This window comes from Orcinus orca, chromosome 8 (genome assembly GCF_937001465.1).
Source record: "Orcinus orca chromosome 8, mOrcOrc1.1, whole genome shotgun sequence".
NCBI lineage: Eukaryota > Metazoa > Chordata > Mammalia > Artiodactyla > Delphinidae > Orcinus > Orcinus orca.
The window spans coordinates 85,349,928-85,377,622 of record NC_064566.1 but is presented as its reverse complement, the minus strand read 5'-3'; the positions used below and the strand labels follow the sequence as shown (position 1 = coordinate 85,377,622).

Genomic DNA, 27,695 nt, shown 5'->3' with positions numbered 1-27,695 from the left:
ATATTACTTTGAAGTGTCTCACTTTATCTCTAGTAATACTCTTTGTCTTATGGTCCAAAATCTCTGAAACTAATGTAGCCACACCACTATTTTTCATTATTGCTTGTATGTTGTATTTTTCCCATTATTTTACTTTCAACATTGTGAATCTCCATATTTTATCTGTGTCTTTCTTAGGCAGTATATTGCTAGTTAATAGTTTTATCCAGTATGATGCTCTGTGTCTTTTGTTGGAGCACTTAATGTATTCACATTTAATGTACTTACTGATATTTTGGGACTTATATATACTCTGCCTTGTTTTGGGCTTATTATTTTTATTCTTAAAACTTCCCCTCTCTATTATCATTCTTTTATGCTTATACAAGATATTGCAACATGCATATTTGAATTATGAAAATCATATAAAGATTGGCATTTTTATCTCTTCCCAGACAATGTACTTATATCCCTTTACCCTTTCTGACATATATTCTTGCTGTTGTACTTTTAAATTCTCTTTTGCTGGATTATATGGTAAGACTATGTTTAGTTTTGTAAGAAACTGCCAAGCTATCTTCCAAAGTAATTATACCATTTTGCATTCCAACCAGCAATGAATGAGAGTTCCTATTGCTCCATAGTCTAACTAACATTTGATGTTGTCAGTGTTTAGATGTTAGCCATTCTCATATTATTTAGAGGTATCTCATGTTTTAATCTACACCTTCCTTTTGACATATATGTTGAACATATTTTCATTTGTTAATTGGCTATCTCTCTATCTTCTTTGGTGAGGTAGCTTTTCATATCTTTGCCCATTTTTTAAATTAAGCTGTCCATCTTCTTATTGTTTAGTTTTAAGGGTTCTTTCTATATTCTGGATAGCAGTCTTTTAACAGATGTGTATTCAGCAAAGATTTTTTTTCCTTCTGAGACTTCTCTTTTCATTCTCTTAGCAGTGTTCATCACAGAACATTAATTTTAATGAAGTCCATCCTTTCCATTATTTTTTCTTCATGAGTTATGCTTTTGATTTTGTATCTAAAAATCATCAACAAACCCAAGGTCACCTAGATTTACTCCTATGTTATCTTCCAGGAGGTCTGTATTTTTGAATTTTACATTTAGATCTATGAACCAATTTCAGTTTATTTTTGTGAAAGTGTAAAATTTGTGTCTAGATTCATTTTTCTTAAATTTTGCATGGGATGTTCATTTGTTCCATCACCATTTATTAAAGACCATCCTTTCTCCATTGAATTGCCTTTGCCCTTTTGTCAATGATATGTTAACTATATTTATGTGGGAGCCTATTTCCTGGCTCTTTCTTCTGTTACAATGGCCTTTTTATTTATTCTTTCACCCATACCACACTGTCTTTTTAATTTATTTATTTACTTATTTATCTATTTATTTATTTATTTTTGGCTGTGTTGGATCTTCGTTGCTGCACATGGGATTTCTGTAATTGCAGTGAGTGGGGCTACTCTTTGTGTGGTGCACAGGCTTCTCCTCATGGTGGCTTATCTTGTTGTAGAGCATGGGCTTTAGGCACTTGGGCTTCAGTAGTTGTGTCACACGGGCTCAGTAGTTGTGGCTCACAGGCTTAGCTGCTCCGCGGCATGTGGGATCATCCTGGACCAGGGCTCGAACCCGTGTCCCCTGCATTGGCAGGTGGATTCTTAACCAGTGCACCACCAGGGAAGCCCCTACACTGTCTTGATTATTACAGCTTAATAAAAAGTCTCGAGTTGGGTAGTGTCACAACACCAACTTTGTTCTTCTCCTTCAATATTATGTTGACTATTTTAGGTCTTTTACCTTTACATGTAAAATTTAAAATCGGTTTGTCCATTCCTACAAAATAACTTTCTGGGAATTTGATTGGGATTTCATTGAATCTGTAAATCAAGTTGGGAAGAATGGACATCTTGACAATATTGAGTCTTCCTATCCAGGTATATGGACTAACTCTTCTTTCATTTAGATCTTCTTTTATTTCTTTCATCACAGTGTTGTAGTTTTCCTCATATAGACTTTTACATATTTTCTTAGATCTATACCTAAGTATTTTACTTTTGTGGCACTAATGTAAATAGCATTGTGCTTTTAATTTCAAATTCCAATTGTCCATTGCCGGTGTACACAGTTGACTTTTGTTATGTTAACATTGTATCCTCCAACATTATTATAATTGCTTATTAGTTCCAGGAGTTTCTTTGTTGGTTCACTGAGATATTTTATATAAACACTCATGTTATCTGTGAACAAAGATAGTTTCTTATTTCTGTTCTCAATTTTTGCACATTTCTTTTCTTATCTTACTGAATTATCTAGGATTCCAGTATGATGCTGAGTAGGAATAGTCAGGGGACTAGTTTCTCACCATTAAGTATGATATCTGTAAGTTTCTTGTAGATGTTCTTTATCAAGTTGAGGAAGTTCCTGTCTATTCTAGTTTGCTGAAGGTTTTTCTTGGGGACTTCTTTTCAAAAATAAAATTGTACAGAAACAGAAGAAACACCATGAAGTCCCCTCCTTCTGTTCCTTTTCTACTTGCCTTAACTTGGAGTTATTCCTCATCAATTTTTTTAAATTGAAGTATAATTGACTTATATTAGTTTATTAGTTTTGGGTGTGCAACATAGTGCAACACAGTGATTCCATATTTTATACACTACAAAATGATCACCATGATAAGTCTAGTTACCATTTGTCACCATACAAAATTATTAAAATTATTGACTATATTCCCTATGTTGTACATTATATCCCCTGACTTATTTATTTAATAACTGGAAGTTTGTACTTCTTAATTTCCCTCACCTATTTTGCTCATCCCTCCACCCCCTCATCCTCTCTGGCAACCACCAGTTTGTTCTCTGTATCTATGAGTCTGTTTCTATTTTATTAGGTTTGTTCGTTTGTTTTGTTTTTCAGATTCCAGATGTAAGTAAAATCATACATTATTTGTCTTTCTCTATCTTATTTAACTTAGCATAATACCCTCTAGACCCACCCATATTGTTAAAAACGGCAAGAATTCATTCTTTTTATGGCTAATATTCCATTACCACATCTTCTTTATCCATTCATCTATGCATGGACACTTAGGTTGTTTCCATATCTTGGCTATTGTAAATAATTCTGTAATGAACATAGGGTTGGCAAATATCTTTTTGAATTAGTGTTTTTATTTTCTTTGGGTATTGCTGGATTTTATGGTAGTTCTTTTTTTTCTTCTAATTTTATTGAGATATAATTCTCATACAGCACTGTATGATGTGTACAGTATAATGATTTTGCCTTACATACATGATGAAATGATTACCACAATAAGTTTAAAGAACATCCATCCTCTCATACAGATACAGAGCTAAAGAAATAGAAAAAAAGTATTTTTTCCTTGTAATGAGAACTCTTAAGATTTGCTCTCTTAACTATCATATATAATATACAGCAGTGTTAATTATATTTATCATGTTTTACATTACATCTCTAGTATTTATTTACCTTATAACTGGAAGTTTGTACCTTTTCTCTGCCTTCATCCAGCTCCCCCTCCCCCTCCCCCAGCCTCTGGTAACCGCAAATCTGATCTCTTTTTCTGTGAGTTTGTATTTTATTATAATTGACCTACAACACTGTGTTACTTCCTGTTACACAATATAGTGATTCAATATGTCTACACATTTCAAAATGATCACCACTATAAGTGTAGATAGATTTATTTATTTATGGCTGTGTTGGGTCTTGGTTGTGTTGTGCGGGCTTCTCATTGTGGTGGTTTCTCTTGTTATGGAGCATGGGCTCTAGGTGTGTGGGCTTCAGTATTCGTGGCTCGTGGGCTCTAGAGTGCAGGCTCAGTAGTTGTGGCGCACGGGCTTAGTTGCTCCATGGCATGTGGGGTCTTCCCGGACCAAGGCTCAAACCCATGTCCCCTGCATTGGCAGGCGGATTCTTAACCACTGTGCCACCAGGGAAGCCTAAGTGTAGATTTGATATCACTATACAAAGATATTACATAATTATTGATTATTTTGCCCACACTGTACATTTCACACGTGTGACTCATTTATTTTGCAGCTGGAATTTTGTACCTCTTTATCTCCCTCACCTATTCTCTCTTCTCCCACCTCCCTCCCTTCTGGCAGCAACTCATTTGTTCTCTGTATCTGCAACTCTCTTTCTGTTCTGTTCTATTTGTTCATTTGTGTTTTTTTTAGATTCCACATATAAATGAAATGATACAGTATTTGTCTTTCTGTCTGACTTGTTTCACTTAGCATAATATCCTCTACATTCATCCATGTTGTTGCAAATTGCAAGATTTCCTTCTTTTTATGGCTGAGTAATATTCCATTGTATATATGTACCACATCTTCTTTATCCATTCACCTAATCATGGGCACTTAGGTTGCTTCCATATCTTGGCTATTATAAATAATGCTGTAATGAACATAGGGGTGCATGTATCTTTTCTAATTAGTATTTTAATTTTTTCAGATTAATACCTAGTAGTGGAATTACTGGATCGTATGTTAATTCCATTTTTAATTTTTTGAAATCTCCATTCTGTTTTCTACAGTGGCTGCACCAATTTACATTCCCAACAATAGTGCATAAGGGTTACTTTTTTCTCCACATTCTCTCCAACACTTGTTATTTGTTATCTTTTTGACAAAAGCCATTTTGACAGGTATGAGGTGGTACATTATGGGGTTTTTTTTTCCCTTAATTGAAGTATAGGTGATGTACAATGTTATACAAGTTACAGGTGTACAACAGAGTGATTCACAATTTTTAAAGGTTATACTCCTTTTATAGGTACTATTAAATGTTGGCTATATTCCTTGTGTTGTACTATATATCTTTGAAGCTTATTTCGTACATAATAGTTTGTACCACTTAGTCCCCTCCTCCATATTTCCCCTCCCCCTTACCTCTCCTCACTGGTAATCACTAGTTTGTTCCCTATATCTGTGGACCTGTTTCTGTTTTATTATATACATTTATTTGTTTTATTTTTTAGATTCCACATATAAGTGATAATATAGAGTATTTGTCTTTCTATGTCTGACTTATTTCACTTAACATAATACTCTCTAGGTCCATTCATGTTTTTACAAATGGAAAAATTGCATTTTTTAATGGCTGCTGAGGATTCTATTGTGTATATATACATATAAACATATTCTTTGTTCATTCATCTGTTGATGGATACATGTTGCTTCCATATCTTGGCTATTGTAAATAATCCTGCTGTGAACATTGGGGTGCATGTATATTTTCAATCTAGTGTTTTTCGTTTTTTTGGATATGTACTCAGGAGTGGAATTGCTGGGTCATATGGCAGTTCTATTTTTAATTTTTTGAGAAACTTCCATCCTGTTTTCCACATTAGCTGTACCAATTTACATTCCACCAACAGTGAGCAAGGGTTTGCTTCTCTCCACAGCCTTGCCAACATTTGTTATTTGTGTTCTTTTTGATGATAACAATTCTGACAGGTGTGAGATGATATCTCATTGTGGATTTGATTTGCATTTCTCTAATGACTAGCGGTGTTGAGCATCTTTTCATGTGACTGGTAGCCACCTGTATGTCTTTGGAAAAATGTCTATTCATTTTCCAAAAGTGGGGGAAATACCCACTTTTTAATTAGGTTGCTTGTTTGAGTTTTATGAGCTCTGTATATATTTTGGATATATCTTTTTTCAGTCATATCATTTGCAAATATTTTCTTCCATAGATTGTCTTTTTGTTTTGTTGACGGTTTCTTTTGCTGTGCAAAAGCTTTTAAGTTTAACTAGGTCCCATTTATTTTTGCTTTTGTTTCCTTTGCTGTAGGAGACAGATCAAAAAAAAAATACTGCTACAATTTATGTCAAAGAGTGTTCTGCCTATGTTTTCCTCTAGGAGTTTTATAGTATTTGGTCTTACATTTAGGTCTTTAATCCATTTTATTTTTGTATATGGTGTTAGAGAATGTTCTTATTTCATTATTTTACATGTGGCTGTCCAGTTTTCCCAGCACCGTTTATTGAAGGGACTGTCTTTTCTCCATTGTTTGTTCTTGACTCCTTTGTCATAGATTAATTGACCAAAGGTGCATGGATTTATTTCTGGGATCTCTATTCTGTTCCATTGATCTATGTCTCTGTTTTTGTGCCTCTACCATACTATTTTGATTACTGTAGCTTTGTAGTATAGTCTGAAGTCAGGGAGGATGATTCCCCCAGCTTTGTTCTTTTTTCTCAAGATTGCTTTGACTGTTCAGGGTCATTTGTGTTTCCATACACATTTTTAAATTATTTGTGCTTGTTCTGTGAAAAATGCCATTGGTATTTTGATAGAGATTGCACTGAGTCTGTAGATTGCTTTGGATAATATGGCCATTTTTTTGGGGGGGGGGTGCGTAGCTTGTGGGATCTTTGTTCCCTGACCAGGGATTGAACCTGTTCCTTTGGCAGTGAAAGCACTGAGTCCTAACCACTGGACCACCAGGGAATTCCCCATTTTAGAAATATTAATTCCATGAGCAGAATATATCTTTCTATTTTTTATGTGTGTCATATTCAGTTTCTTAAATCAGTGTCTTATAGTTTTCCAAGTACAGGTCTTTTACTTCCTTGGTTAGATTTTATCCTACATATTTTGTGCTTTTTGGTATAATTGTAAGTAGGATTGTTTCCTTAATTTTTCTTTCTGATAGTTCATTGTTAGTGTATAGAAGCCCAAAAGATTTCTGTACATTATTTTTATATCCTGAAAATTTACTTAATTCCTTAATTAGCTTTCATAGTTTTTTGGTGGTGTCTTTAGGACTTTTTATGTATAGTATCATGTCATCCACAAACAGTGAAAGTTTTACTTCTTCCTTTCCAATTTGGATTATTTCTTTTTCTCATCTGATTGCTGCGTCTAGGACTTCCAATACTATGTTGAATGAAAGTGGTGAGAGTGGGCATCCTTATCCTGTTCCTGATCTTAGAGGAAATGCTTTCAGCTTTTCACCGTTGAGTATGATATTGGCTGTAAGTTTTTCATATATGGCCTTTATTATGTAGAGGTATGTTCCCTCTATACCCACTCTGTTGAGATTTTTTCTATCATAAATTGATTTGAATTTTTCAAAAGTTTTTCTGCATCTATTGAGATAATCATGTGAATTTTATTCTCCAATATATCACTGTGGTGTATCACATTGATTGATTCATAGGTATTGAATTATTCTTGAATCCCTGGGATAAATTCCACTTGATCATTGTATATGATACTTTTTTGTTTTTTTTACTGAGTATCTACTATGTGCCATTGCTTCACACAGACATTATCTCATTTATTTATCACCAAGCAATATCTATGGGCTAGATATTACTATTTTCCAGCTGATAAAACCGAGACATAAAGAGGTTATATGATTTTCCCAAAGTCACACAGCTATTATATATGATACTTTTAATGTATTGTTGAATTCAGTTTGCTAATATTTTGTTGAGGATTTTTGCATCTGTATTCATCAATGATATTGGCCTGTAATTTTCTTTTTATGTGGTGTCTTTGTTTGGTTTAAGTATCAGAATGATATTGGCTTCATAGAATGAGTTTGGAAGCATTCTATCCTCTTCTCTTTCATTTTGGAGTAGTTTGAGAATGATCAAAGATAACCTTTCTCTAACTGTTTGGCAGAATTCACCTGTGAAGCTGTCTGGCCCTGAACTTTTGTTTGTTGGGGGTTTTTAAATTACTGATTCAATTTCATCACTGGTAATTGGTCTGTACATATTTTCTATTTCTTCCTGATTCATTCTTGGGATACTGTATGTTTCTGGGAATTTATTTCTTCTAAGTTGTCCATATTATTGGTGCATAGTTGTTTGTAGTAATCTCTTATGAGCCTTTGTGTTTCAGTGGTATCAGTTGTAACTTCTTTCATTTCTGATTTTATATATTTGAGCCCTTTCTCTTTTTTTCTTGATGAATCTGGATAAAGTTTTATCAATTTTGTTTATCTTTTCAAAGAACCACCTCTTAGTTTCATTAATCTTTCATGTTTTTATTTTTTGGTCTTTATTTCATTAATTTCTTCTCTGATCTTTATGATTTCTTTCCTTCTATTAACTTCGGGTTTTGTTCTTCTTTTTCTAGTTCTTTTAGATGTAAGGTTAGATTGTTTGAGATTTTTCTCATGTTCTAGGGAAGGATTGTACCTCTATAAATTTCCCTCTTAGAGCTGCTTTTGCTGTGTCCCATAGGTTTTGGGTCATTGTGTTTTCATTCTCATTTGTCTCTAGGTATTTTTTTGATTTCCTCTTTGATTTCTTCACTGATCCATTAGTTGTTTAGTAGCATATTCTTTAGCCTTCCCATGTTTGTGTTTTTTGCAGTTTTTTCTCATAATGTTGTGATTGGAAAGATGTTTGATATGATTTCAATCTTATTAAATTTATTGACAATTGTTTTGTGGCCTAGCATGTGATCTATCCTGGAGAACGTTCCACATGCACTTGAAAAGAATGTGTATTCAGCTACTTTTGGATGGAATGTACTCTATGTATCTATTAACTCCATCTGGTTTAATGTGTCATTTAAGGTCAGTGTTTTCATATTGATCTTCTGTCTGGATGATCTATCTTTGATGTAAATGGGGTGTTAAAGTCCCCTACTGTTACTGTGTTACTGTCAATTTCTCCCTTTATGTCTGTTATTATTTGCTTTATATATTTAAGTGTTCCTACAATTGTTTTATCTTCTTTTTGGATGGATCTCTTCATCATTATGCACTGTCCTTCCTTGTCTCTTGTTACAGTCCTTGTTTTAAAGTCTATTTAGTCTAAGTATTGCTACCTGGCTTTCTTTTGATTTCCATTTGAATGGAATACCTTTTCCATCTCCTCACTTTCAGTCTGTATGTGTCCCTAGATCTGAAGTGGGTCTCTTGTAGAGTCTTGTTTTTGTATCCATTCAGCCACCATATATCTTTCAATTGGAGCATTTAGTCTATTTACATTTAAAGTAATTATTAATAAATATGTATTTATTACCATTTGTTCATCGTTTGCTGTTTGCTTTTGTAGTTCTTTTTCGCTCCTTTCTTCTTTTGCTCTCTTCCCTTGTGACTTGATGGCTATCGTTATGTTATTTTGGGTTCCTTTCTCCTTTTTTTGTGTGTGTATATATTATTTTTGGTTTGTGATTACCATGAGTTGTGTATATCTGTGTCCATATATATATATTTTTTTTCTCACAGGTGGGCATTTTATTTTCCCACTTTTTACTGCCCAACTTCTGTGCATCTTCCTATGTTTGTGGACTACCCCACCTTTGAGGTGGAAATTTCCTCTCCTATACAGATTTTTTTAAATTGAAGTATAACTGCTTTACAATGTTGTGTTATTTTCTGCTGTACACCGAGGTGAATCAGCTATATGTATAGCCCTCCCTCTTGGACCTCCTTCCCACCCACCCCCCATCCAACCCATCTAGGTCATCACAGAGCACTGAGCTGACCTCCTCATGCTATAACAGGGAAAGATAACAGGTTCCCACTAGCTAGCTATTTTACACATAGTAGTGTATATATGTCAATCCTAATCTCCCAATTCATCCCACCCTCCCCTTCCCCACCATGTCCACCTGCCCATTCTCTACGTCTGCATCTCTATTGCTGCCCTACAAAGAGGTTCATCTGTACCATTTTTTTAGATTCCACATATATGTGTTAATATACAATATTTGTTTTTCTCTTTCTGACTTACTTCACTCTGTATGACAGACTCTAGGCCCATCCACATCTCTATAAATGACCCAATTTCATTCTTTTTATGGCTGAGTAATATTCCATTTACATTTAAAGTAATTATTTTTAAAATTTTAAAAAATTTTATTTTTTGGCTGAGTCAGGTCTTAGTTGCAGCATGTGGGATCTTCGTTGAGGCATGTGGGTTTCTCTCTAGTTGTAGCGTGAGAGTTTTCTCTTTTCTAGCTGTGATGCATGGGCTCCAGAGTGCATGGGCTTTGTAGTTTGTGGCACGCAGGCTCTCTAGTTGAGGTGCATGAGCTCAGTAGTTTTGGCATGCATGCTTAGTTGCCCCATGGCATGTGGGATCTTAGTTCCCTGACCAGGGATCGAACCAGAGTCCCCTGCATTGTAAGGCAGATTGTTTACCACTGGACCACCAGGGAAGTCCCTAAAGTAATTATTGATAAATATATATTTATTACCATTTGTTCACTGTTTTCTGGTAGTTTTTGAAGTTCTTTTTTTTTTCCTTTCTTCTTTTGCCCTCCTCCTTTGTGATTTGATGGCTATCTTTATGTTTTTTTGGCTTTCTTTCTCCTTTTTTGTGTGTGTATCTATTATAGGTTTTTGGTTTGTGATTACCATGAGGTGTGTGTGTCTACATGTATGTTTTTTTAATTTGAAGATCCCTTAAGTTTGAAAGCATTCTAACAAACCTGCATTTGTACTTCTGCCACCATGTTTCATGGTTTTGATATATTTTACATCTTTTTGTTTTTTGAATCCCTTAACTCCTTATTGTGAATTTAGATATTTTACTACTTTTGTCTTATATACATGGTTGATCTACTACCTTTATTGTGCATTTATACATGGTTGATCTACTAGCTTTACTGTGTGTTTGGATTTTTCCTTTCATAATTTTTATATTTTTGGTTGTGGTCTTTTCTTTTCCACTTAGAGAAGTCCCTCTAACATTTCTTGTAAAGTTGGTTTAGTGGTGCTGAGCTCTTTTACCTTTGCTTGTCTGTAACCTCTATACCTACTTCAAATCTGAATGATAGCCTTGCCAGGTGGAGTAATTTTGGTTGTAGGTTTTTTTCCATTTATTACTTTGAATATATTCTGCCACACCCTTATGGCCTGCAAATTTTCTGCTGAAAAGTCAGCTGATAGTCTTATGGGAGTTCCCTTGCATGTAACTAGTGGGTTTTCCCTTGCTGTTTTTAAGATTCTCTTTTATCCTTAATTTTTTCTATTTTAGTTATAATGTGTCTTGTTGTGGACCTCTTGGGGTTTATCTTGTTTTGGACTCTCTATGCTTCCTGGACCTGGATGACTGTTTCCTCCTCCAGGTTAGGGAAGTTTTCAAATATTACTTCCTTAAATAAATTCTCTGCTGGTTTCTCTCTTTTTTCTCCTTCTGGGACCCCCTATAATGCAAATGTTAGTATGCTTCATGTTGTCCTAGAAGTCTCCTAAGCTATCCTCATTTTTAAAATTCTTTTTTCTTTTCTCTGTTCAGCTTGGGTGATTTCCACTATGCTGTCTTCCTTAAATGTTTGATAGAATTAACCAGTGGACAAATCTGGGTCTGGTGTTTTCTACTTTGAAAGGTGAATTATTCATTAAATTTCTTTAATAGCTATCAATCTATTCATATTGTCTATTTCTCCTTATGTGAGGTTTGGTAGGTTTTATCTTTCAAGGAATCAATCCATTTTACTTAGGTTATCAAATTTGTGAGCATAGCATTATTCACAATATTTGTTCATTATCATTTTAGTGTCCACGGAATCAGTAGTGATGACCCGTCTTTCATTTCTGATATTAGTATTTTGTGTTCTCTGTCTCTCTCATTGCTGCTACCCAGCATCACAGGACAGAGTGAGTATCATACAGTGTATCACTAGCCTGGGGAAAGATCAAAATTCAAAATTAGTAGTATGGTTTCTACTGAATATGTACCACTTTTGCACCATCATAAAAATGAAAAATTGTAAGTCAAACCATCATAAGTCAGGGACCGTGAGTTGTGTGTGTGTGTGTGTGTGTGTGTGTGTGTGTGTGTGTGTGTGTGTGTGTGTGTGTGTAATTTTTAGCCAGGAGAAAATTATGCAAAACTAATGTTGTCTTTCAGGCTGAACAATTTAGGGTAACATCTGTTTTCTCATCTAACTCAGTATAATCAGGAGACAGGTTGGGAACCAATAATTTTTTCTCTACTTTCCATTTGGTGTGGGGCACTAAAATTTAGAAGACCAATTATATACAATTCTTACAAAATTTAAACATGGATTTTTGATTTAATAAAAGCTAGCTAGGAAAGGTCATCTGTTGTTTAACTCAGATTCACCAGTCACATTTTTTTCTCTGAATTTACCTGGAAGATATTTAATATGAAAATCATATATTTGAGGAATTTTTTTAAAACTTCTGTTTTATGACTAACAAATCACCTGACTTTTACACTTTTACATTACATAGAAAGGAAACATAGTTTGGTATCATTTTCCCAGTTATAATGTAAGCTGTTTTACTTATTGAGTGTCTATAAGAAAATAAATCCTAAGATACTTTCTGATTTAAAATTAACTATTTGAAGTTTATTCACTTCATCTATTTCATAAATAATCAATATTCAACAACTGTTTAACATTATAGAGTGAGAAGTTGTGAACTGATATATACAGAATGTTGAAGACTAATTTTTTTTTTATAGGCAGAACTTCTAGATGCTGCTGCTGGCATTAATGTACGATTCAGATTAGGTGGTGTAAGTATGGATAAATTCTTACTTAGTACTTTTAAAGCACATTTACATGAAATTTAAAAGATGTAATTTTAAAAAACATAAACCATTTTTCTAATTAAATTGAAATGGTCCTTTGAACTTTTCCAACTATAGGTTAAATTTCCACCTGAAATATACTATAAAATTTTCACTCACAGACATATTGAAGATCTGTGTGCTAATAGCCCTAGAGATTACACAAAACTTCCAGCAAAACATACATCTCATATTAAAAGTGATAATCTTCAGGAAGAGGATTATAGTGGCTGGTATCGTCGTACAGAGAACAATGGCTGGAGGCCTGTTTCTGATAAAGTAAGAAAAGATAAACATTAATAATTTTGAATATTATGTGCTTACAAACCTATCTGTCTTTCTGAAAATTAATTTTTAGATTATTTTTAAAAATAATGAATCCTACTAATTTAACTGATAAAATTTACTTAACTATTCTGTGGTTACTAATATACTTCAAGATACAGCAATATATCTTTTTTTTTTTTACATTTACTTCTACTTTTAATAGTCATCTTTGAATCTAGGCTATCTTTAGATACTCTGTGGCATTCAGCTATTACCCATCTTTATAACAAAGCAAATCTGAAGATGTTGTTGATTCTATATTAATCCTTGAACAAGTGGTGAGGGTTCTTGAGAATAATATGCCATTTTCTCTATAGAGCTTGTAACAGCCGACACTAGTGGGAGATCATTTGGGTTTTCATGATGTTGGAAAATTTAACATGTGCTCATATGAACAGAATGATTTTAAATATATATAGTTCCTAATGCATATATGTGATTCTAGGACTTTTCTATAGACAACCATGTTTAATCTTTTTGTGGAAATAATTTCTATCTAAGGATATTTGTAAGCTTATATTTTTAAAGTTAACATTATCTGGTTCTATAGCTCTGGATATTTGTTTATATAGCTGCAAGTATCTTCATTCAAATCCTCAGTCTCTGGTATACAGATTGTAGAATGTAGTATACTGAATATACTAAGTATGAAAAGTGAAAATGATCAAAGTGTGAATTCATTCATTCATTCAACAAACTTTATTGCATACCAACCAGATGTCAGGCATTGTACTAGATGCTTGGGAAGCAATAGTACATAAGAATAGTCCTTCCTCTCAAGTAGTTTGCTTTTAATTAAGGAGAAAGTCAAGTAAACAGGATATTTCAGTACAGTGCAGTGAATATGTGATTTAATAGAGGCAAGTTCAGAGTGCTGTGGGGGGTAACAAACTTTCCTCTTTGTTATTTAATGTGTATGTGGTGAGGGAGGAAGAATGAATTGGAAATAGGAAAACAGGCAATCAGTATAAAGTGTCAAACAGGAGAAACCACAAAGTCTTGGGACACAATGGTGAGATTTCTGTATTCTTTGAGTGTGCCCATATTCCTTGAGGATTAGAGTCTTCAAAAGTCAATAGCACCTACTGGTCAGATCTGTTCTTATGAGAAACTAAAACACTCTTAGAATATGTCTATTCATTTATTCATTCAACAAATACTTATTAAATAGTACCTCAGTACACTAATTTTCCTATGGCATATGCCTCTTAAGGTTCAATGTGCCATTCACTTAATTAGAAATATCTTAAAAGGGTCTATCCTCTCCTCTATTTCTATCTTGGCATATTCCTACTGAACACATAGAAGTTCTTTTCTATAGTCAGATAACTTCATAATCAGTAATCCAATATTTTGTGTATTCATTTTTCATTTCTCAATAGTTTTGGAAGTCTACTGAAAATGTAATGGTGGGAGACAAAAAGGAAAGTGAATTCCATTTCTCTAAATTAAAGAGAAGGCAAGATATAGAAAAGAAAAGAAAAATTAGAAAAATAGAATGGATGCAGCAAATGTAAGTTGATGAAATACTTAGACTTACTAAAGAAGTATACAGTCATTTTTTAGACTGCTATCACTACTAAAGTAACTACATGTTACTTTAAAAATAAGATGAAATATTACAGTATATTTTTTAAAATACATAGAAAGCAAATACATAATAAATGCCTGCTAGACACTGTTAATTTCTGGGATATAAACGGGAAAAGACAGGTTCTCTTTGACCACAAGGAAATCATAATCTTTTGGAACATGAGATATGAAAATCAGCATTTACTCTTATATATGAGATAAATTTAATATGACCCACTAGACCCACTCTATACCATTCTCAACCTTTCTTTCTCCCCTAAAGAAACTGACTTGTACAGATTACACTAAAAGTCATTCTGGACCCATCTAACAAATCTTAGAAGCAAGTCTCAAAAGAATCAAATTGTTTCCAAGTTTACTTGACAATGTATAAGAACAAAGCCCCCAAATATTTAAAGGAACACAATATACTCAAGTGGTCAAAATCTATAAAATTTACAATGTCTACCATATAGTAATCGATTACCAGGCACTCAAAGAAGCAGGAAAATATATCCCTGAGAAGAAAAAATAATATCAGCTAACTCACCAAAAATATCTTTTAAAAATAAAAATGGAGAGACACGAGGGGGAAGACTGCGGAAGAGTAAAATGCAGAGATCACCTTCCTCCCCAAACATACATCAGAAATACATCTACACGTGGAACAACTCCTACAGAACACCCACTGAACGCTGGCAGAAGACCTCAGACCTCCCAAAAGGCAAGAAACTCCCCACGTACCTGGGTAGGGCAAATGAAAAAAGAATAAACAGAGACAAAAGAATAGGGACTGGACCCGCACCAGCGGGAGGGAGCTGTGAAGGAGGAAAGGTTTCCACACACTAGGAAGCCCCTTCACAGGCGGAGACTGCGGGTGGTGGAGGGGGGAAGCTTCAAAGCCTCGGAGGAGAGCGCAGCAACAGGGTGCGGAGGGCAAAGCAGAGAGATTCCTGTACAGAGGATCGCTGCCGACCGGCACTCACCAGCCCGAGAGGCTTGTATGCTCAACCGCCGGGGTGGCTGGGGGCTGGGAGCTGAGGCTCGGGCTTTGGTCGGAGTGCAGGGAGAGGACTGGCTGCGTGAACACAGCCTGAAGGGGTTAGTGCACCACGGCTAGCCGGGACGGAGTCTGGGGGAAAGTCTGGACCTGCCGAAGAGGCAAGAGACTTTTTCTTCCCTCTTTGTTTCCTGGTGCGTGGGGAGAGGGGATTAAGAGCGCTGCTTAAAGGAGTTCCAGAGGTGGATGCGAGCTGCGGCTAACAGTGCAGACCCCAGAGACAGGCATGAGACGCTAAGGCTGCTGCTGCCACCACCAAGAAGCCTCTGTACGAGCACAAGTCACTATCCACACCCCCCTTCTGGGAAGCCTGTGCAGCCTGCCACTGCCAGTGTCCGGGGATCCAGGCACAAGTTCCCCTGGAGAACACACGGTGTGCCTCAGGCTGGTGCAATGTCCTGCTGGCCTCTGCCGCCGCAAGCTCGCCGCGCACTCCATGGGCCTTCCTCCCCGTGGCCTGAGTGAGCCACAGCCCCCGAATCAGTGGCTCCTTTAACCCCATTCTTTCTGAGCGAAGAACAGACGCCCTCTGGTGACCTACACGCAGAGGCGGGGCCAAATCCAGAGCTGAGGCCCGGATGCTATGTGAAGAATAGAAGGGAAATTTTTCCAAGCAGCCTCAGGAGCAGTGGATTAAAGCTCCACAATCAACTTGATGTACCCTGCATCTGTGGAATACATGAATAGACAGCGAATCATCCCAAATTGAGGAAGTGGACTTTGAGAGCAAGATATATTGTTTTTTCCCCTTTTCCTCTTTTTCTGACTGTGTATGTGTATGCTTCTGTGTGAGATTTTGTCTGTATAGCTTTGCTTTCACCATTTGTCCTAGGGTTCTGTCCATCCACTTTGTTTTGTTTTGTTTTTACTTTTTAAAAAAAATTTTTCTTAATAATTATTTCTTAATTTTTATTTTAATAACTATTTTATTTTCTCTTACTTTATTTTATCCTCCTTCTTTCTTTCTTTCTGCTTTTTCTCCCTTTTATTCTGAGCCATGTGGATGAAAGGCTCTTGGTGCTGAAGCCAGGAGTCAGTGCTGTGCCTCTGAGGTGGGAGAGCCAACTTCAGGACACTGGTCCACAAGAGACCTCCCAGCTCCACATAATATCAAATGGCAAAAATCTCCCAGAGATCTCCATCTCAACACCAACACCCAGCTTCAGTCAACGACCAGCAAGCTACGGTGCTTGGACACGCTATGCCAAACAACTAGCAAGACAGGAACACAACCCCACCCATTAGCAGAGAGGCTGCCTAAAATCATAATAAGGCCACAGACACCCCAAAACACACCATCAGACATGGACCTGCCCACCAGAAAGACAAGATCAAGCATCATCCACCAGAACACAGGCACTAGTCTCCTCCACCAGGAAGCCTACACAACTCACTGAACCAAATTTAGCCACTGGAAACAGACACCAAAAACAACGGGAACTATGAACCTGCAGCCTGCAAAAAGGAGACCCCAAACACAGTAAGATAAGCAAAATGACAAGACAGAAAAACACACAGCAGGTGAAGTAGCAAGATAAAACCCACCAGACCTAACAAATGAAGAGGAAATAGGCAGTCTACCTGAAAAAGAATTCAGAAAAATGATAGTAAAGGTGATCCAAAATCTTGGAAAGAGAATAGAGAAAATGCAAAAAACATTTAACAAGGACCTAGAAGAACTAAAGAGGAAACAAGCGACGATGAACAACACAATAAGTGAAATTAAAAATACTCTAGAAGGGATCAATAGCAGAATAACTGAGGCAGAAGAACGGATAAGTGACCTGGAAGATAAAATAGTGGAAATAACTACTGCAGAGCAGAATAAAGAAAAAAGAATGAAAAGAACTGAGGACAGTCTCAGAGACCTCTGGGAAAACATTAAACGAATGAACATTCGAATTATAGGGGTCCCAGAAGAAGAAGAGAAAAAGAAAGGGACTGAGAAAATATTTGAAGAGATTATAGTTGAAAACTTCCCTAATATGGGAAAGGAAATAGTTAATCAAGTCCAGGAAGCACAGAGAGTCCCATACAGGATAAATCCAAGGAGAAACACACCAAGACACATATTAATCAAACTGTCAAAAATTAAATACAAAGAAAACATATTAAAAGCAGCAAGAGAAAAACAACATATAACACACAAGGGAATCCCCATAAGGTTAACAGCTGATCTTTCAGCAGAAACTCTGCAAGCCAGAAGGGACTGGGAGGACATACTTAACGTGATGAAGGAGAAAAACCTACAACCAAGATTACTCTACCCAGCAAGGATCTCATTCAGATTTGATGGAGAAATTAAAACCTTTACAGACAAGCAAAAGGTGAGAGAGTTCAGCACCACCAAACCAGCTTTACAACAAATGCTAAAGGAACATCTCTAGGCAAGAAACACAAGAGAAGGAAAAGACCTACAATAACAAACCCAAAACAATTAAGAAAATGGGAATAGGAACATACATATCGATAATTACCTTAAATGTAAATGGATTAAATGCTCCCACCAAAAGATACAGACTGGCTGAATGGATAAAAAAACAAGACCCATATATATGCTGTCTACAAGAGACCCACTTCAGACCTAGGGACACATACAGACTGAAAGTGAGGGGAGGGAAGAAGATATTCCATGCAAGTGGAAACCAAAAGAAAGCTGGCATAGCAATTCTCATATCAGACAAAATAGACTTTAAAATAAAGACTATTAGAAGAGACAAAGAAGGACACTACAAATTGATCAAGGGATCGATCCATGAAGAAGATATAACAATTGTAAATATTTATGCACCCAACATAGGAGCACCTCAATACATAAGGCAAATACTAACAGCCATAAAAGGGAAATCGACAGTTACACATTCATAGTAGGGGACTTTAACACCCCACTTTCACCAATAGACAGATCATCCAAAATGAAAATAAATAAGGAAACACAAGCTTTAAATGATACATTAAACAAGATGGACTTGTTTGATATTTGATATTTATAGGACATACCATCCCAAAACAACAGAATACACATTTTTCTCAAGTGCTCATGGAACATTCTCCAGGATAGATCATATCTTGGGTCAAAAATCAAGCCTTGGTAAATTTAAGAAAACTGAAATTGTATCAAGTATCTTTTCCAACCACAACACTATGAGAATAGATATCAATTACAGGAAAAGATTTGTAACAAAATACAAACACATGGAGGCTAAACAATGCACTACTTAATAAGGAAGTGATCACTGCAGAAATCAAAGGGGAAATCAAAAAATACCTAGAAACAAATGACAATGGAGACACGATGACCCAATACCTATGGGATGCAGCAAAAGCAGTTCTAAGAGGGAAGTTTATAGCAATACAATCCTACCTTAAGAAACAGGAAATATCTCGAATAAACAACCTAAACTTGCACCTAAAGCAATTAGATAAAGAAGAACAAAAACACCCCAAAGTTAGCAGAAGGAAAGAAATCATAAAGATCAGATCAGAAATAATTGAAAAAGAAATGAAGGAAACGATAGCAAAGATCAATAAAACTAAACCCTGGTTCTTTGAGAAGATAAACAAAATTGAAAAACCATTAGCCAGACTCATCAAGAAAAAAAGGGAGAAGACTCAAATCAACAGAATTAGAAATGAAAAAGGAGAACTAACAACTGACACTGCAGAAATATAAAGGATCATGAGAGATTACTACAAGCTACTCTATGCCAATAAAATGGACAAACTGGAAGAAATGGACAAATTCTTAGAAATGCACAACTGCCGAGACTGAACCAGGAAGAAATAGAAAATATGAACAGACCAATCACAAGCACTGAAATTGAAACTGTGATTAAAAATCTTCCAACACACAAAAGCCCAGGACCAGATGGCTTCACAGGCGAATTCTATCAAGCATTTAGAGAAGAGCTAACACCTATCTTTCTCAAACTCTTCCAAAATATAGCAGAGGGAGCAACACTCCCAAACTCATTCTATGAGGCCACCATCACCTTGATACCAAAACCAGACAAGGATGTCACAAAGAAAGAAAACTACAGGCCAATATCACTGATGAACATAGTTGCAAAAATCCTCAACAAAATATTACCAAACAGAATCCAACAGCACATTAAAAGGATCATACACCATGATCAAGTGGGGTTTATTCCAGGAATGCAAGGATTCTTCAATATATACAAATCAATCAATGTGATAAACAATATTAACAAATTGAAGGAAAAAACCATATGATTGTCTCAATAGATTCAGAGCAAGCTTTCAACAAAATTCAACACCCATTTATGATAAAAATCCTGCAGAAAGCAGGCAGAGAGAACTTTCTTCAACATAATAAAGGCCATATATGACAAACCCACAGCCAACATTGTCCTCAACGGTGAAAAACTGAAAGCATTTCCACTAAGATCAGGAACAAGAGAAGGTTGCCCACTCTCACCACTCTCTCTCTCTATATATATATATTTTTTGCGATACACGGGCCTCTCACTGTCGTGGCCTCTCCCGCTGCGGAGCACAGGCTCTGGACGCTCAGGCTCAGTGGCCATGGCGCATGGGCTCAGCCACTCCGCGGCATGTGGGATCTTTCTGGACTGGGGCAAGAACCCATGTCCCCTGCATTGGCAGGGGGACTCTCAACAACTGCACCACCAGGGAAGTCCCTCACCACTCTTATTCAACATAGTTTTGGAAGTTTTAGCCACAATAATCAGAGAAGAAAAGGAAATAAAAGGGATCCAAATCGGAAAAGAAGAAGTAAAGCTGTCACTGTTTGCAGATGACATGATACCATACCTAGAGAATCCTAAAGATGCTACCAGAAAACTACTAGAGCTAATCAATGAATTTGGTAAAGTAGCAGGATACAAAATTAATGCACAGAAATCTCTGGTATTCCTATACACTAATGATGAAAAATCTGAAAGTGAAATCAAGAAAACACTCCCATTTACCACTGTAACAAAAAGAATAAAATATCTAGGAATAAACCTACCTAAGGAGACAAAAGACCTGTATGCAGAAAATTATAAGACACTGATGAAAGAAATTAAAGATGATACAAATAGATGGAGAGATATACCATGTTCTTGGATTGGAAGAATCAACATTGTGAAAATGACTCTACTACCCAAAGCAATCTACAGATTCAATGCAATCCCTATCAAACTACCACTGGCATTTTTCACAGAACTAGAACAAAAAATTTCACAATTTGTATGGAAACACAAAAGACCCTGAATAGCCAAAGCAGTCTTGAGAATGAAAAACGGAGCTGGAGGACTCAGGCTCCCTGACTTCAGACTATACTACAAAGCTACAGTAATCAAGACAGTATGGTACTGCCACAAAAACAGAAAGATAGATCAATGGAACAGGATAGAAAGCCCAGAGATAAACCCACGCACATATGGTCACCTTATCTTTGATAAAGGAGGCAGGAATGTATAGTGGAGAAAGGACAGCCTCTTCAATAAGTGGTGCTGGGAAAACTGGACAGGTACATGTAAAAGTATGAGATTAGAACATTCCCTAACACCATACACAAAAATAAGTTCAAAATGGATTAGACCTAAATGTAAGGCCAGAAACTATCAAACTCTTAGAGGAAAACATAAGCAAAACACTCTATGACATAAATCACAGCAAGATACTTTTTGACCCATCTCGTAGAGAAATGGAAATAAAAGCAAAAATAAACAAATTGGACCTAATGAAACTTCAAAGCTTTTGCACAGCAAGGGAAACCATAAACAAGACCAAAAGACAGCCCTCAGAATGGGAGAAAATATTTGCAAATGAAAAAATTGCCAAAGATTAATCTCCAAAATTTACAAGCAGCTCATGCAGCTCAATAACAAAAAAACAAACAACCCAATCCAAAAGTGGGCAGAAGACCTAAATAGACATTTCTCCAAAGAAGATATACAGATTGCCAACAAACACATGAAAGAATGCTCAACATCATTAATCATTAGAGAAATGCAAATCAAAACTACAATGAAATATCATCTCATACCAGTCAGAATGGCCATCAGTAAAAAATCTAGAAACAATAAATGCTGGAGAGGATGTGGAGAAAAGGGTACACTCTTGCACTGCTGATGGGAATATGAATTGGTACAGCCACTATGGAGAACAGTATGGAGGTTCCTTAAAAAACTACAAATAGAACTATCATACGACCCAGCAATCCCACTAGTGAGCATATACCCTGAGAAAACCATAATTCAAAAAGAGTCATGTACCAAAATGTTCATTGCAGCTCTATTTACAATAGCCAAGACATGGAAACAACCTAAGTGTCCATCACCCAATGAATGGATAAAGAAGACATGGCACATATATACAATGGCACATATATACAACTCAGCCATAAAAAGAAACGAAATTGAGTTATTTGTAGTGAGGTGTATGGACCTAGACTCTGTCATACAGAGTGAAGTAAGTCAAAAAGAGAAAGATAAATACCGTATGCTAACACATATATATGGAATCTAAGGAAAAAAAATGTCATAAAGTACCTAGGGGTAAGACCAGAATAAAGACACAGACCTACTAGAGAATGGACTTGAGGATATGGGGAGGGGGAAGGGTAAGCTGTGACAAAGTGAGAGAGTGGCATGGACATATATACACTACCAAACATAGATTAGATTGCTAGTGGGAAGCAGCCGCATAGCAGAGGGAGATCAGCTCAGTGCTTTGTGACCACCTGGAGGGGTGGGATAGGGAGGGTGGGAGGGAGGGAGATGCAAGAGGGAAGAGATATGGGAACATATATATATGTATAACTGATTCACTTTGTTATAAAGCAGAAACTAACACACCATTGTAAAGCAATTGTACTCCAATAAAGATGAAAAAAAAATGGAAGAAAACATTTCAGACAGACAAAAGCTGAGTTCTATCACCATGAACGGACCAGCAGTATAAAGAACTTTTCTTCCTACTACTTTAATCTCTTTTTTTAAAATATTTATTTATTTGGCTGCACTGGGTCTTAGTTGTGGCACATGGGCTCCTTAGTTGTGGCATGAATGTGGGATCTAGTTCCCCAACCAGGGATAGAACGCAGTCTCCCTGCATTGGGAACGCAGCGTCTTATCCACTACGCCACCAGGGAAGTCCCTACACTTACTTTTTTTTTTTTTTTTGATTTAATAAAAAATGAAAATACAACATATTAAAATTGGGGGATGCAGCTAAAGAAGTACTTACAGGAATATTTATAGCATTTTCTATGAGGCAAGTGTTATTGGATATAAAACCACTCAAGGCTTATGAGAAAAAAAGATATTACAAGAAAATAACAACCAATATCTCTCATGAACATAGATACATGATAATAAATAACATTATAAACAAATGGAGTTTATCCCAGGAATACAATATTGGTTTAACATTTGGAAATCAATCAATGCAATCCACCATATTAACAGACTTGAAAAACAAAACTGGATATGATCATCTCAAAAGATGCAGAGAAATTACTTACAAAATTACCATTTGTAATGAAAACTCTTGGCAAACTAGAAATAGATAAGAGCCTCCTCAACTTGATGAAGGGCATCTATAAAAAGCCTGCATCCAACATGATACTTAATGGTGAATGGCTGAATGCTTTCTCTCTAAGATCAGGAACAAGGCAAGGATGTCTGCACTCACCACTTCTTTACAACATTGCATTGAAGTCCTAGTCAGTGCAATAAGGGTGGCAGGGTAGAGTGGTGGGGGAGACACTGAGGTTGGAAAGGAAGAACTAAAACAGTCCTTGTTCACAGTTGACATGATCATCTAAGTACAGAATTCGAAGGAATCTACTAAAAAGCTACTGGAACTAATAGGTGAGTTTATCAAGGCTGTGAGGTACAGAAACCAGTTGCATTGCAACAAACAACAAAAACATTTACAGTAGCATCAGAAAATATGAAATACCTAGGCCTAAATTGAGGGGAAAATCTACATGACCTGTACACTGAAAAGTAATAAATATTGCTGATAAAACTTAGAGAAGACTTAATAAACAAATAGCCATAAGATATTAATGGAGCAGAAGACTCAATATTGTTAAGATGTCAGTTCTCTCCAAATTGATGTATACAGTCAATGTAATCACAATCAAAATTTCCAGCAGGGTTTTATGTGGAATTTGACAAGTTGATTTGAAAATTTGTATGTAAATACAAGGGAACTAGAATAATCAAAATAATTTTGGAAAAAAATTTGGAGAATTTACATTACCTCATGTTAAGACTTATTATAAAGCCACTGTAATCAAGACCCTGTGGGGGGTCCCTGGTGGAGAAGTGTTTACGAATTTGCCTGTCAATGCATGGGACATGGGTTCGACCCCTGGCCCAGGAAGATCCCGTATGCCATGGAGAAACTAAGCCTGTGTGCCAAAACTACTGAGACTGCACGCCTAGAGCCCGTGCTCTGTAACAAGAGAAGCCACCACAATGAGAAGCCCGTGCACCACAAGAGTAGCCCCCGTTCGCCGCAACTAAAGAAAGCCCGTGTGCAGCAACGAAGACCCAACACAGCCAAAACTAAAAATAAATAAAATAAATAATTTATTTTTAAAAAAGACATTGTGGTATTGGCATTAAGATAGACATACAGATCAATGGAACAGAATAGACAGTTGAGAAATAGACCCACACACATATTGTTAATTGAGTTTCAACACAGGTGCCACAGCAATTTAATTGGAAAAGGATATTCTTTATTTTATTTTATTTTATTTTGCAGTACGCGGGCCTCTCACTGTTGTGGCCTCTCCCGCTGTGGAGCACAGGCTCCGGACGCGCAGGCTCAGCGGCCATGGCTCACAGGCCTAGCCGCTCTGCACCATGTGGGATCTTCCCGGACCGGGGCACGAACCCGTGTCCCCTGCATCGGCAGGCGGACTCCCAACCACTGCGCCACCAGGGAAGCCCAGAAAAGGATATTCTTTTCAACAAATTGGATACTCAAATGCAGAGAAATGAATCTTGATCCTTATCTCGCATCATATATAAAATTCATCTGGAAAAGATCATAGATCTAAATATAAGAATTAACACCATAGTGCATACAACTCAATATCAAAAAAACAAACAACCCAGTCAAAAAGTGGGCAGAAGACTTAAATAGACATTTCTCCAAAGAAGACATACAGATGACCAACAGACACATGAAAAGATGCTCAACATCGCTAATTATTAGAGAAATGCAAATCAAAACCACAATGAGGTATCACCTCACACCTTTCAGGATGGCAATCACCAAAAAGTCTACAAATAATAGATGCTGGAGAGGGTGTGGAGAAAAGGAAACCCTCTACACTGTTGGTGGGAATGTAAATTGGTACAGCCACTATGGAAAACAGTATGGAGGTTCCTTAAACTAAAAAGGAGCTACCATATGATCCAGCAATCCCATTCCTGAGCATATATCCAGCAAAGACAGAAACATTAATTTGAAAAGATACATGTACCCCAATGTTCATAGCACCACTATTTACAATAGCCAGGGTATGGAAACAACCCAAGCCCATCAACAGATGATTGGTTTAAGAAGATGTGTATATATATATATATATATATATATATATATATATATATATATATATATACACATACATATATAATGGAATATTAGCCATAAGAAAGAATAAAATAATGCCATTTGCAGTAACATGGATAGACCTAGAGAATATCATACTAAGTGAAATAAGTCAGACAGAGAAAAGACAAATATTACATGATATCCCTTATATGTGGCATCTAAAAATAATACAAATGAAACTATATACAAAACAGAATCAGAATTACAGACATAGAAAACAAACTTATGATTACCAAAGGGGAAAGTGTGGAGAGGGATAATTTAGGAAATGGGATTAACAGATACAAACTCGTATACATTAAATAGATAAGCAACAAGGATTTACTGTATAATATAGGGAACTATATTCAATATCTTATAATAACCTATAATGGAAAATAATGTGAAAAGTATGTATATATCTGAAAAATATCATAAAATAAAAACACTTTATGAGACCTTAAAAAAATCAGAGTTAACACCATAAAATATCCAAAAGTAAGCAAACAAGAAAATCTTAGTGACTTTGGCACTTAGTGACTTGGCAAAGATTTCTTAAATAGGACACAGAACGCATGAAGTATAAAAGAAAAAATTGTTAAATTGCACTTCATCAAAGTTAAAAGCTTTTGCTCTCCTGAAAACACTTTTGCAAAAATAAAAATGCAAGTCACAGACAGGAAGAGAACATTTGCAAAATATGTACATGGTAAAATTCTTGTATTTAGAATATGTAAAAAAAACCCTCAAAATTCAATGATAAGAATACAACCTAATTTTAAAATGGGCAAAAGATCTGAACACTCTACCAATGAATATACAGATAGCAAAAAAGCACAAGTGAACTAATGACTATCATCATTAGTCATTAGGAAAGTGCAAAACAAAACTGTAATGAGATACCACTGCACAACCACTAGAATGGCTAAAACAGTCTGTCATAGCAATTATTGGCATGGATATGGAGCAAATGCAAACTGGTACACACACTTTGGAAAACAGTTTGACAGGTTTTTTTTAATTTTACAAGTTACACACATCTACTATTAAATCCAGCCATTCTACTCAGATATTTACCCAAGAGAAATAAAAACATGTCTACAGAAAGGTTGTAATGCAAGTTGATAGCTGCTTTATTCCTAATAGCCCAAAACCAGAAACAACCCATCAACCCATCAACCCAAATGTCGATGGATAAACAAATTGTGATATATCTATACAAAGGAATACTACTCAGCAGTACAAAGGAAGGAATTGTTCATACATAACAACATGGATGAATCTCAAAATAATGATGCTGAATGAAAGCAACCAGTCAAGAAAGAGTACATATTATATGATTTCATTTACATAAAATTCTAGAAAATACAAAGAAATCTAGAATGACACAAAGCAGATGAGTAATTGTCTGGAGATGAGGGTGGGGGAAAGGAGGGAGGGAAGGATAACAAAGTAGCACAAGGAACTTTGGGGGGTGATGGATTTGTTTGTTTTTTTTATTATAGTGATTGGTTCACAGGTGTATACTTATGTCAAAACTGTTCAAATTGTACAGCTTAAATACAGTCTACTGTATATCACTTATACCTCACTAAGTTTAAAAAAAAAAATTTAAGAACATGATCAGACAATCAGAAGATCTCTATGGAGTAATCCTTCATCTCCTGTGGTTGCAGGGTGAGTTGGAGGCAATCCAAGGGCAAGTTGAAAGGTCACAAAGTCATAGTGCTTGCAGTGCAATCAAAAGACCTAGACAGGTCTTGTGCACTAAGCTAGCTAAGGACATTAGTGGGGAAGAAGTGGAACGCTGAGAACTGGGATGGGGATATTTGGGCAGACATAGACAAAGCTGAGAACCTTGAGCCTTCAAACTCTCCTGCTGATGGAGGAAACCCTCCTCCCTGTTTTGAGGAAACCAGCCCTTCTCTGCATAAAGGCCTTTCAATGACTGCACCTGGCTCAGTTGCCCCACACACTTATGCTGATTCTCCTTAGGATTTCCCCACAACCATTTCCTCAATGCCTCCAGTCCACACTGAGACGTATCTCAGGACAGTCCAGACAGAGAGGAACAAGATCTACTCCAGGAGGAGATGACATTTATAAACCAAAAGAGTTTCGAGAATTTACCAATCCGTATTGCCAGGAGCTCAGAAGCATGTGTGAATGTGGATTCTAAGGTGTTCAGAAGTTGATTGAGCTGAATTTATTGATATGGCCACACTCACCTGAGATTAGGGATTTAATGTGCTAGCTTGAGTATCCAGAAATAAATGGTGCTTAAGGACTTCCCTGGAGATCCAGTGGTTAGGACTCTGAGCTTCCACCACAGGGGGCATGGGTTCTATCCCTGGTCAGGGAACTAAGATCCTGCAAGCAGCACAGTGCAGCCAAAAAAAAACCAAACCAAACCAAAACAACAACAGAAATGGTGCTTGGTCTGTTAGTGTGGCTCATCAAAGCCTGAATTCAACCAAAGCTCTACAGTTACAAAATGCCTGAACTTCTCTAGTATACTGTAGAAAAGGATTTCTGAAGGCTTGGGGAATGCATATGTTTGTTCCTATTATGTGCAATATGTTTAGCCACCC

General features: G+C 36.3%; 1 protein-coding gene across 1 annotated transcript in view; it reads left to right on the top strand.

Annotated features, from left to right (window-relative positions):
* Positions 1-27,695, top strand: part of C8H11orf65 (chromosome 8 C11orf65 homolog) — a 100,817-nt gene that overhangs the window by 55,846 nt on the left and 17,276 nt on the right. Inside the window, 3 exon segments of the mRNA XM_033410167.2 lie at positions 12,450-12,503; positions 12,636-12,836; positions 14,267-14,397. Of these exon segments, the coding sequence (XP_033266058.1) occupies positions 12,450-12,503; positions 12,636-12,836; positions 14,267-14,397 (386 nt within the window).